Consider the following 13,426-nt stretch of genomic DNA (forward strand, 5'->3'; position numbering starts at 1 on the left):
TAATATTAGCAAATTCGGTAATTTTTACTAATGTGTGGACTTATTTATTAGACTGAAGCAAACCTCATTGGTGTTAAATGTAAATTTTTCAAACCACAAAAAGTATATATAATTATACCAAACCTCAAGAAAAAAGGAGTGTAATTATCCATAATATTAATCTCACCCTATATATAAGAAGTAAAAAGAATATCAAAAGATGAGTAATTTTTTTCTTTCATTGCCACTATGTTTTATCCAATTGATAGTTTAAAAATAATATTTTATTACAATTATACTTTTTTAACTTCATATATATTACATTTATCCCTTACGAATAAAAAAATATTCTTAAGAGAATGATGAATGAGGAATAAAATGAAAAGCTTATGCAATTTTTTTTTTATTTTCCGTCCAAACTTTAATAAAAGGAGATAAACTATAAATGGGGAATTTTTAAATGACATGAATGTGTAAAATTTTGTTTTGAAAAAGTGTAATTTCTTATTTTTAAAGAGGGTTTAAGTGTAATTAATTCTAGAAAATAAACATAAAGTAAGTGTTAATTGCGATTTACCCTCTTATGATAAGAAAAATGAGCAAAAGACTTTTTTGTAGAAAAATAGTTAACAAATTACCTCCTGTGTTTTGAGATTGAAGCACATTACCCTATCAACGGTTTAAACAGTAGCCTTTTTGCTTCATCTATACTATTATAAAGAAAAAAGAATTTTTAGCTCAAAGTAGTAGTTTTAATACTCATACACCAAATTATTATAATATCAAAAGTTACCCTTCTATTGATAGATACTATTTAGGGATAATTACACTCTCATTCCTTGGGGTTTGGTTTAGTTACACGTAGCTTCTCTGTGATTCAGGAAGTTATATCTAACACCTTGAGATTTGCTTTCATCTAACAAATACGCCCCTCCATTAATCAAAATTTACTGAATTTGCTTATATTAATAAAAAGTGGAATGAAAATTAATACTTACCCTTGATTGATTGAAAACTGACTTATTGCAGGTCAAATATTTTTTTTCGAATTAAACTATCCTTAGAACGGTGAAGATATACCCCCTTACATACATTAATGTGTTAAGATGTATAAGAGTAATTTGGTCATAAAAAAATTATTTAACTTGCCGTAAGTTAGTAATACGTTAATCGAGGTTGATATAAAAAAAAAATTTCTGACTTTTTTGTTAAATATCGACAGATTCGATAAATTTTAACTACTAGAGGGACTTATTTGTTAGATGAAAGCAAACCTCAAGGGTGTTACATGTAGTTTCTCCAACCACAAAGGGTCTAGTGTAATTACACCAATTACACTAAACCTCACGGAGGAGAGTGTAATTATCCAATCTATTTAACTTCCAAACTAGTAATACTGAATTAACTACCCAACTATATCCTTTTAGAAATTAATTCCATGTAATTACCTGCACTCATAATTTAAACTTACCCTTTTGTTTAACTTTATTGTTAATTAAACTAAAAATAACATATTAATATTTTTATTGCATGTAACTATAATATAATATATTTTGTACAAAGTTTCAATCTTTAATTTAATTCAAGTAAAATATACATTGATTATGAATGCATTAGAAAAAATTATTAGACAATTTTGTATGTGTGGTTTAAAGACAATAACTTTAATTATAAGCTTTATAAAATAAAAATATTGGTAAATTATAGGCGTAGCAGCGAGCCATGATGTCTAGTTTTTCAAAACAAAAGTAGTATATTGCTAATTTTTTGTTCTTTTCCCGTATCCTGTGGTAAATCGCACTCTATCCTATAAAATAATAAGTAAACATTTAAAATAATAAGTACTTTATATTTAGAGTGAACATACATAAAATTAAATTGAAATAAATTTCTCATAGAAGCAAAAATTAACCAAACTCAAGCATCAACAAACTTGAACTACTTGTTCCTCTTCTTTAAGTAATTCCCTAATGGCCTAATCTCATCAAGACTCTCATGCATCACATGAACATATCATCAATAATTCAATATTAATAAAAACTATTGTAACAGCAGATAATACCAATATTTTTTACCAAATTCAAATTCAGAATCTCTAGAACAGTCAAGTCGAATAAAACCAAATCGTTTCTACTTAAATAGGAACAACTTGTACTTCTTCCTATAGTTCTAGAACAAATTGCAGCATAGTCTTAGAACTTCACCATCAGGTTATAAAGTCTCCCAGAAACATACAATGCAACTCGCAAAATTCACTTGATTGACAGATTTATGAAACATGAAAAATGAATATAATTCCCCCTACTTTTAGTTGTACAACATCTCTTGGTTCATGTATCTTTGCATTATTCAAGCTCTAACAACTCTCCTCATATGATGTAAGTTTCTTCTCTTGAAATTTGAATAATGGGGAGAAAGTTCCCCACAAAAGCCCCATTTTATTCTCAGGTGGATTAAAGAATGAGCAAAACCAGATATGTCTGCATAGATGTAACGACTTCGAAGTCAATATATATGGCCTCTCTAAGCTGATTTGGTGAGACAAGCAGCAGTTACCTAGCCCGATTTGGTGACCTCGTGTATAGCATTTGCCAAGTATCCAACATTTCCCGTAGTGACCCCAGCCATGCTATATTATACAAAGATATTGATAAATCAGACTAATTCAAGAAAGATGGTATGTGTTCAGGATACTTGATAAATCAGGAAAGACTCTTAATAAATCATTGTTACCTGATACGGCCATTACGAGTCATGTAAATGTGATACTCCTTCGTCAAGCGATCCACTTGTTCAGGCGTCATCCCACTGTAGCAGAACATGCCAATCTGTTTGCACAACCCAGTGTCATCACCTTAGAACGGGATGTGAATTGAAGAAATATGATAGGATAACGAATAACTGATAAATTGCAAGACCTGCTTGGTTACGTGCTCCCATGAAAGAGGTGAGCCCAACTTCTCAAGATTTTCTCGTAGTGCAGTTCTCATTCCTATGATGCGATCAGCCATTCCCTGGAGGAAGTACTTTCTATAAATGCAACGGCTAGAAATAATAGATATTTAGAGGATCTTGAACAAAATTTCAAGCCATGAGTTGAGGTAGCACATGAGACCGGTAAAGAACAAATGTTCCTGTAAGATATAACTTTTCTTTGTCTGACATTATCCTCATAAATTGCATTTGAGTATCATGGTCTTCCCAAGCACTCATTGGTATAAAGATCCTAGTTGTGATCAACTGCAGTTTGTGGTTGTGCTTGTTAAGCTATCTGATTCCTATAACTAGCATGTATAACACAGAAGTGAGCTTCTCAAATGTGATTAAAGATTGATTGTGGACCATAGAAATGCATTAAAACTTCAATATTCCTTTCGTTAACTAATTTCAGGGAAAGAAAAAGAAAAAAAAGAAATGACAAACCCCAAGCAGCAGTCTGGAAATAATTTTTGTTCTAGACTTGTTAGTAGAGTTGGGAGGAGCTTCCTGACCAAAGCAAAACCGCAAGACCAAGTGTGCTGCTATTTCTACACAACTTAATCAAGTCTACTAAATGCTACATAAGAAACACAAGAAATTGAGTTATATTAATTTTATCTAGTTCCATTACCACATGAATTAGTAAACAGAATGCTTCAGAAGAAGTTCAGTTGTCTTACTTTCACTTCCTTCAGCCATAACTTCTTCAAGTCTGGATCACCAAGAATTGTGGAAACAATGAGGGCACCGTGAACTGGTGGATTACTGTACATGGGTCTTGCAAGCTGCTGCAACTGACTTTTCACTGCTACGGCTTGTTTCTCATCCTCACAGACCACACTGCAATTGATGTAGGATTAGGAAGCATAAAAGCAAGAGCATGTTTGTGTTTTCTTTTAGGGAAGTAGATCCTAAGAGTTGAAGGAGGAGAAGCAACAAATATGCCTTACATAGCTTATGCACATACATACACATATGCATCTCTTATTGCACTCATGGGTAACACTAACAACAGTTATCACTTAGAAATATTCCAAGGCGCATCAGTTGAGTTGAATTTTCTGTTTCGTAATTTTCACGTGATCGAATGCACTTGCAGTCAAATGTGGACCCTATGATAAATAAAGTCCTGATGACATTCAGATCCAGTATGCATCAGAATATCAAATTTATGCATTGCATTACTAAGTAATGAGCAGCAGTAGAAAACCTCTAGCACAGTGTGAGAGGCTTTCTCGAGAACCATAGGAAAGAACTCCATTACAACGTGAGTCAATTTCATACTAAAAGAATTCGTGACTACATTTATTATCTGAGGTATATGCATCTGAAGTATTTGAAGATTTTGAATATTTCAAAATTTTCATTATAATACTACTATGATTTAAGGATAACACCAGAGTTTCAGAAAGCTCATACAGTTCCAAGTTAAAACATCTGATAAAATATCCCTTATGGGGCTTGGAATTGGTTAATCTTCCATGAAGTATCTGCCTTTCATTTGGTGTAGCCAAAAAGAAGTCCAATTGAGAGTTAAGATGCAAAGGAAATCATAGAAATATGCAGTTGGAGAAATGGTACTATGCAACATAGAGATGAAATTGTTAAAAGCTTTTATTTCAAAAGAGAACAGGTAGTTTCATAATTACCTCAGGCAACCAACTCTCTGACCATAAAGTCCCATATTCTTTGCATAGGATTGGGCACACCCAATCAGATGGCCATCCTCAAGAAAAATCCGAATGGACTTAGCATCCCTTTCTGGATCACCACTAGCAAAACCTTGATATGCCATGTCAAAGAAGGCAAAATGTCCTTTAACCTGAAGTTAATACATATATCCTTTTAATAAAATGTGTGTTGCACTACATTCCATAATATATGAGAGAGAGTACAAAAAGTATAAACCACAGAAAATCTCAATGAATGATAGGGAAAAGAAAGGAGATGCAACCTTGAATTGGTGTGAGATCTCCCTCCACTGTTCTTCTGAAGGATCCACTCCAGTTGGGTTATGAGCACAAGCATGAAGCAGAAAGAATGACCCATTTGGTGCATTCTGTGCCAATCAAACATATTTACAGTAAACATCTGTTCCCCCAAAAATAAATGATGTAAACGATCTTTTCAGTTTATGGAAGTCACTCATACACCTTTATGTCATCCATCATTGAAGCAAAGTCCAATCCCCTAGATTGTGGATGATAGTAATGGAATGTCCTCTGAGGAACATGAGCATCTCTCCAGATGTTGTGATGACTGCAAAAATCAGACAATAAACCATGAACAGATTACAGATGGAGAAGAATCTAAAGCAACTCTAAAGTCATGAATGCAGAGCAAAAGGGAAGTTCTACAGGACTATGACAAGCTTATATAATGAATAAGAAGGAAATAGGGAATGAGAAAGAAATACTAACTTGGCCCAGGTGGGAACAGGAATATAGATTTGTGAATCAGGGGAAAAACGCTTTTGGAAGTCAGCAAAGAGCCTGCATGCACCAGTCCCAGAGAGAGCCTGCACCGCAGCGATTCGCTTATCTTTAAGCAAGTCAGAATTCTCTCCATAAGCCAGCTTCAAAGTCTCCTCAACCATGTTTACACTTCCCCCCATGGGAAGATATTCCCTGAATCAAGGAATTCATTCAGCTGAGACCCAGATATTTAAGTTCATAACTGCATAAGCCTACAACAGACCATAAGTATAACTCTTCATGTCTTATCTAGGCACCACGAGTATCATCTTTTGCCAACTTGAAAATATTAAAAAACAATATATTTTCTAAAGATTAAAACTGGAAACCAATCTGTCTGCTAGTACATGTTGGATATGGAGAGCATCCAGAAACATTTATAAAGATATGTGCTTAAATTAACACAAATTTCAGTGTTACTCTTCTACCTATTGTTAATGCTTGATTGCAACACCAAAACAACTTTTAATCTTAATTGTTAATTTGGTAAAATGATGCTTAACCAGGTGTCACGCCAAAATTTCCAAGAGCTTTTTTAGTTAGAGTCAAATGTAATTGTAATGAAAATTGGAAGCCAAATTGAAAGTATAAAGAAATGTATATGATCGGAAGAATAAATTAAAAGAAAGAAAAACAGAATTTAAACGAAACCTTTTCAGGATCCAAATTTTTCCATACAAAATTGGACATGAAAGTAATATGGCTCAAAACCAACATAGTCCTTATATTTACCATATTATCGACAAACAATTTCCCTCCAATTAGTCTATTCTTATTCCAGGTAATATATCTCCTTTATCACGCTAAAAGTTATTTTAATTTTTTTATTGCTTTTTAGCTAGAAGAACTTTTATTTACTGTATGACTCATGTGGTTCGGAAGTTACATTTAGCACCCCTTAGACTTGCTTCCGCCTAACAAATAAGTCCCTTCATTAGTCAAAATTCATTGAATATGTTGATATTAACAAAAAAAGTGAAGGAAAATTGATATTTATCCTTAATTTACTTATTACAAACTTATTGTAGGTCAAACAATTTTTTTCGACTAAACGGTGGAGATATTCCTCACATGCATTAACACATGAAGACGAATGAATGTAATTTGGTCATAAAAAAATATATATAATCTGCAATAAACCAATAATAAATCAATCATAGGTAAATATAGATTTTTTTTTATTTTTTTTATTAAAATCAATAAATTCGTGAATTTAACTAACAAAGGAACTTATTTATTAGATGGAAGCAAAATGGATACTCGATGTAATTTTTCAAACTAAAGGAGGTCTATGTGTAATTACATAAAACCTCAAGGGAGGGAAGTATAATTATATCTATTCATATACACAACTTTCTTCATTTTAATTTTTATTTACTTTACTGGAAAATTTTACAGGTTTAACTACAAAATTCATTAGGAGCAATTTGAATTATTTTAGCGGTAACTTATTCATTTTCCAGCACATAATAAAGAGAAATAGCTAACTAATAAAATTACAAAAATAAACTTTGACACCAACTTCATTTTTTTTGTACCAAGTATTTGAGAATTTACTTTTGGATCAAGCAATCTAAAAGCAAATGAACAGTACTTCTCATATGTAACACAAACTTCACTCGCCCTCCCCTTTCCTCAAACACAACTCCATACCGAAGCATCGGTAGCATAAAAATGCTTTGATTTGCTATAATTATCTCTAAGAAAACATATGTGACTTTGGAAACTTCCTTTTTTCGCTTTATTCAAGTATAATATAAAGCATTACAGAAAATTAACAAACACAGCCAACTTTCAGAAAAACAGTCGCATTCCATTTCCACCAAGCTGCTCGATAGGCGGAATCAAAATAGGAGGTGGAGATAAGCATGTATCTAAAGTTTGATGGGACCACCAGATGGCCGCAACTTTAACAGAAAGGCATCGAAATGTGCATAAATGGGTATTTCGATGACTGTCTTTTTGCCCTGCCCCAGTAGCCAACTACCTAATAAATACAACCCCTCAACATGATAGATATGCTTTTCAGTTACCAAACAAATAAAATAAATAAAATAAATAAAACAAAATAAGATGCTCACAGATAACATTTTTACCAACGTGGTACCGCACAAGATTAAAATTAAAAGATATAATTAACCGAAAGAAAATTGTTCTTCCCCTTTTGGCCATATCGAATAATTTTTTTAATTGCTACCATATGAAGTCAAATAATTCAAATTCTTTTATTATTTATTCTTTATAATTTCGCCGTTCCAAATTCACATGTTTTATTATTTGTTGTGACCTTGAATAGTACTATTCAAATTAGTTCTTGACCAAAAAAATGGCTCAATTATTTATAATTCAGCAAAACAGCCAAATTGAACAGAATTATTAAGTTGAAATCGCAGGTATTACTCACATGTTCAAATTTCCAGCGATCCTCCGCTCCGCTTCTCTGACGCACTCCAGCACCACCGGCTTTCCATTGTCATCACGATATGCTCCCTTTCTCGACAAAAATAGTTACATAAGCATAAGATGTTTTAACAAAAAAAGAAAGAAGACAATACTTACAAATTTATCAGCATTTAAAGCGACAACGAAATAAATCTTCCTAGAATTTTCACATTTGATCTCCGGAAAAAGAGAAGAATACGAGACTTCAACGAACTCCAGTAGAACGAACAACAACATCCCCGCGCTTCCCGATTTTTTCCGAGAAAATAAAAATAAAATCCTTTTCAATACATTTCCACATCACCGGAGAAGAAGTACTTACGACTCCGACGTTGACTTTGTTCGGACTAGGATCAGCGAGGAAAGCTTCGGTAACACCGAGGATCGGGTCCTTGGCAGCAGGCTCCACGTGGCGCCACCACGCCGTAGACATTGATCGCGCTGCACCAACGGCGCCGGAGCAGAGAACGCGACCCGAACATCCACTCCGAAGCAGCTGCGCCATTTGGATAGGTGTATGGAGGACAGAGTCGAGAAGGAAACGGCGCTGGTGCTCGTATGAGAGAGCTTGGTGTCTGAGATGTGCGATCTTCTCTCTCTCTCTCTCTATATATATATATAGAGAGAGAGCGGCTATATATAATTAATGAGTTTTTCGAATAATTATAATAATAAAGAAATTAGGATTTGCCTTGAGATGTGTAATCGCTGTGAATTTACTAACTGATGGATGTGACCTGGTTGACTGGTTTTTGTTGTTCTCGAGGCTCATATGGAGTTTGTCAAAGTCTCGTTTGGTGGGCTTCAACAACACCTGGCCCATTATCCTCTAGGTCCAACATTCGACTGCAAATGTCTTGGGTTAAATCCAATACATTATTATTTAAATTTATTTGTATAATATTAAATTTGAAAAACTATTATTAGAATTTAAATGAGCTTTAATCAAATTAAATATAAATTGAATTGAATAATTTAATATTTTTAAGTATATTTTTTTTATTTTTATACTAATAGAATCAAGTTCGAGTAGAGTTTAAAAACTTATCAAACAAAAAATTTTGATCAAATTTAATTTATTAAGTTTGTGTTTGTGTTTGTGGTGTGTCCTCTGATCGTGTGAATATGTGAATGTCTTTCTCCCGCTTGGGAGCTCTATATTTAAACCACAAGGTTATTGGAGAAGGTCACGAATTTGGGGGAGCATGCGAATATCCCTCAGATTTGGTGCAGTCCTCAGCAGTTGGTTGATCCCCCTCTGATTTAAGAGGTAGCTAGAGGATCCCCCAAATTCATGGACTGTTGGTGTCAGTTGTGTATTTGTGGGGAAAAGAATGTTGCATTCTCATATTCTTAGGAAAGTGGTTGAGGAGACATTTCCCAGTTGGAGTCCAATCTTTTTAGGGTTTATAATATTTCTCTCTGAGAGCGCCACGTGTCCTTGAAGAGGTTGATTGTCCTCATCCGATTATGTGAAGGAGGCCTCCAAAGGTCCTGCTTGGCCGCCACTTATGTACCTTGTGGGTGCCATATGGAGGATCTTTGAGTTTGGTTGGGAAACTTCAAGTCCTTAAGTCTCATTGTGGGCCTATGAGGCCTTTTTAGATCAAGATTCTCTCAAATTTGAGTAGGCTGGACTCTATATTTTGGGGGGTGTTTAGCTGTCCCCCTAGGCTTCTTAAGCCTTCTCCCGAATTGAGTCCTTTGGGAGGACAACATGACCTTGCATTTTTTTTCTTCTTTTTGTGCTGTTTGAGATTCTTTGGACCAGTCTATTCAAATTACAACATAATTGAATCTTGGGTCTTAATATTTTCTATTTTCTCATCCCTCCTCCTCCTTCCCTCGCCCAAATACAATTGTTGCACGGCATGGACTTACAACACTCAAGGAAAACGTCTTTGCCGATGATGATGATGATTATGGTGCGTGGTTTCTGTTAGGGCTTCTGGTTTCAAATGTCTCAAGAGTTTTACTGGATTTAATCACCAAATGAACAAAACACAAGTTGAGATAAATATTGGGTTCGATCAGATTAATATTTACACCTTATAGATAGAATAATTTATTAAGCTTATCCACCAATAGTGATCGGGCTTGATGGGTAACCCACATTTTATTGGTAAAAAATGTAAATATGAATAAGGGTGAATTGAAAGTCCAATCTACCCTTACGAGGGCTTATAAATCAAGATATTTTATTTATTTGTTGGATGAACTTTTAAATTATACACTTATTCAAGAAAAATTTATATATTTGGGATAACTTATAATATGCCAAAATTGCCCATCAATAAGACAAAGCTGCGTATTCCACTATTAGCAACAACAAGAAGAAGAAAAAAGTTGTCTACATTTTCAAATCCACCTAAAACCGATTTGAAGCCTTTAGGTCCAAACTTGAGCTATTTTCAACATTTTTGGGCCTGAAAATGTTTGGCAAAATTCACCTTGTACCATTCTAAGTTGAATATCCGCGTGGAGTTCCTGGATATTTTCTCCTATATGCTGGAGGACCTTGGTTAATAGGGGTGGCAATGGGACGAGTTTGAATGGATTTAAGACCTGTCCCATCAATTTTGAGAAGGACACGGGATTTGTTTTATTCCGATAAAAATTCATCGGGGTGGGTCTAATTTCTTAGATTCGATTTATTATTATTTTTTTATTTATTTTATAAATATATATATGTAAAAAAATTAATATATCAATTACCAATAAAATTATTCATTATATAACTCAAATATTCAAGTTCAAAAATAAATTTTCAAGTATAAATAAAATTATTTATAATAAAATAACCCAAACAATTTATAACAATTATATATATGTATATATTTTCTTTACTCCTCATCAAGTATTGTAGGACAAATTTTCAATACATCAACTGTTCAGAAGTACTTAGCAATAAATAAATAAAAGTATAAAATATTTTGTTAGTATTTTTTCTATCAAGAGTAAATATATATATATATATATATATAATTATTTTATAGAGGCAGGTCCTTAAGGACCCAGGATATGCCTTAGACCCGATCGGGCCTTAATTCTTAGGATCTGCTACCCGTCCTGTATTCAGTTTTTTGGACATGAACTCGCCTCATTAGGCACGAATCCAGAACAAGTTCTAGCGGTTACGCGTACAATTATCACTTTCACAGTCAATTTATCCAACCAAATAAAAAAATTAAAAAGACAAAAAAATCGTCACATATGACTTAGAGGGTGTTTGGGTGTTTGGCAATTTTTTATAAAGAGATTATAAGGTTTCAAAATAAAATATTTTAGATCTTATAAGCTCTTTAAAAAAAAGTTAACATTTCCAACTTTTTCCAAAAAATTCTTTTAAACTCTATAAGATTAATATGTAATTTGACAAAAATATCCTTACACACACAACCACTCTCTCTCTCTCTAGGATATTAAAGAACTTTATTTTTTTTATATTTAAAAAAAAAGAAAATGCTTCATTATTTAAAATAAATATTATACATGGTTAACATAAAAAAATTTCTATTCAAATTATATATATTGAAAAAATATATTATTCAAGATATAATAAATTTTAATACTAGAAATAGTCATTGATAAAGAAAATATCAATTATATATCTATATTAATATTCGACTAGCAAACAATTATATATCTATATTAAACTTCTTTATTATTAATTATTATGTCTTTATTGGTCACAAGTCTATTATAAATGTCAATTATTAGCGATCAATATTAAATATTTATAATTAACAATAACTAATATGATAGTAGATCATAACCTACACATTGGTAAAGATACGAATTTATAACTATAAGATTATAGAATTTTAATTTCGCCAACTAAATTAAGTCTTATTGACTATTATATATTATTAAATTATTTTAGTCTAATCAATTAATTCCATATTTAGGAAAAAAAATTACTCGAATCAAGTTTGGCCAAACTAAATCAATCACAGAGTAAGTGTATCACATTTGCTATGTGATTGGTCAATTCTCTTGAACTGTATACAAAACGCACGGCAAGTGTATTGTACTTGTCATATAATTGATTCAGGTTCGACCGAGCCCAATCTTAACTAGAATTTTAATAAATGGAACATATTAATTAGGGAACTCTTGCTGAATATGATAATATGTGGGCATATAATACGTTCATATATTCTTTCACAACAAAAGCCAATGAATTAAAATAAAAGTTGAATTCTAATATTCGAGATTCAATTTTGTGCAATATCTTTTTCGAATAAAGGAAAAAAGAAGAATGACAATAAAAACAAGACACAAGGAATAAAAATTATTAAAAAAAAAGAAAAGAAAAAATCTACTTGATTTCAAATAATTATTATACAGACATATTTGATCAAATTCAATTAATTTATATTTTAAGATTATTTTGTCTTTATATAATTGGATTTTTTTTGTTCCCAAATTCATATATTTTATATATAAAATAGTGGTTGATGGACACTAGACGCATCAAAAGCAATATAGTTATAATGTTAAAAAAGTTAATAAAATAAAAACAATATTGCTTATTAAAAGGATTGATGATGCAAATTAATTTTAAATAAAGAATTAAAATTATCTATAATTAAAGATAATTTTATCAAGGGGGGGAAAATTAAAGAGAATTTTTTGAAATGTACATAATTATTGGGTGCTTACAAATGTGGATATTATTCGAGGAAGCACATTTATTTATTTTGAATAGTCTAACTCATATTTAATTTTCAAGAAGAAAAGGGTTTAAATTAAATTTTTAGTGCATTTGGCGGTAAATTAGAATGACCTCTCCTGAGGTTCAAACATCCTCCTAATATTGGATAAAATTATGTAATTTTTGAATGGAGGTATGAAATTATCAACTTTGCTTTTTACTGTAATTTTTTATTTTTTAAAATAAAATTAAAAACTTATAAAAAATTGAATGGAATGGATGGAAAAATTTTAAAAATTCTAAAAAAAATTATCCACTTTAGCCTATAAAAAAAATTTAAAAAATAAATAAAATTATAATTTTTAATTCACAAGGGAACTTTGGTTAGTTCACCATAAAAAATAGATGGAAACCTAACAGATTGAGCTAATTCTTATATGAACGTTAAAATCAAGGAGGTATTGATAATCTTTCAAATAACGAGGGAGTATTTGTAATATGTCAAACCTTAGGAAAGATCGTGATAATTTACCCTATGACAAGGAACAACATTTTTAATCATTTTTTAATGGGAGTTTGGCCCCAAAATTAAAAAGCCTCGACACGTTTAGTACAGTGTACCAATTCCACCCATAGGTATTAATTGTTCCTTGGACTGTTGCGGCGTTTTATGTTCCTGCATGCATCACATAAACATCATATATTCAGTTTAGACAATTAACACACTATTTAGACATTGGTTTTTGCACTTTTACTTGAAGTATTTAGTTTTTTCAATTTTGGGATCAAATTAAAACTCTTCTAAAGCAAATGATTAAAAATATTATTGCATATCTTATGAAACTAAAAGTGTACTTTTGCCGTTAAATTTTTCCTCCAAAACGGTTGACTAACG

The 13,426-nt window shown here is 31.9% G+C and overlaps 1 protein-coding gene across 2 annotated transcripts; it reads right to left on the reverse strand.

Annotated features, from left to right (window-relative positions):
• Positions 1–2,035: 2,035 nt before the first annotated feature.
• ASP1 (aspartate aminotransferase 1) lies at positions 2,036–8,502 on the reverse strand. Of its 2 annotated transcripts, XM_011084684.3 has the most exons (11): positions 8,197–8,501; positions 7,837–7,922; positions 5,379–5,585; positions 5,112–5,217; positions 4,913–5,017; positions 4,608–4,780; positions 3,639–3,798; positions 2,898–2,993; positions 2,713–2,807; positions 2,536–2,608; positions 2,036–2,459 (listed from the first exon to the last, which is right to left on the reverse strand). In XM_011084684.3, the coding sequence occupies exons 1-10, from the start codon at positions 8,377–8,379 to the stop codon at positions 2,536–2,538; spliced, it is 1,284 nt and encodes a 427-aa protein (XP_011082986.1). In that variant the 5' UTR covers positions 8,380–8,501; the 3' UTR covers positions 2,036–2,459. The 2 variants fall into 2 exon arrangements, with proteins under 2 accessions (XP_011082986.1, XP_088732605.1); XM_088876479.1 differs by lacking the exons at positions 2,036–2,459; positions 2,536–2,608; positions 2,713–2,807; positions 2,898–2,993 and adding an exon at positions 3,042–3,535 and having other exon boundaries at positions 8,197–8,502.
• Between the last annotated feature and the right edge of the window lie 4,924 nt (positions 8,503–13,426).

The sequence above is a fragment of the Sesamum indicum genome, linkage group LG12, assembly GCF_026168435.1.
Source record: "Sesamum indicum cultivar Baizhima isolate 11 linkage group LG12, ASM2616843v1, whole genome shotgun sequence".
NCBI lineage: Eukaryota > Viridiplantae > Streptophyta > Magnoliopsida > Lamiales > Pedaliaceae > Sesamum > Sesamum indicum.

Excerpts from the sequence above, each read along its gene's own strand:
- ASP1 (XM_011084684.3), bottom strand. The coding sequence starts at position 8,379 with ATGGCGCAGCTGCTTCGGAGTGGATGTTCGGGTCGCGTTCTCTGCTCC. Across the intron at positions 3,799-4,607 it reads CAGAGAGTTGGTTGCCTGAG|TGTGGTCTGTGAGGATGAGA; the intron begins GTAATTATGAAA and ends CATCAATTGCAG. Across the intron at positions 2,994-3,638 it reads TATGGCTGAAGGAAGTGAAA|GGAATGGCTGATCGCATCAT; the intron begins GTAAGACAACTG and ends TACTTCCTCCAG.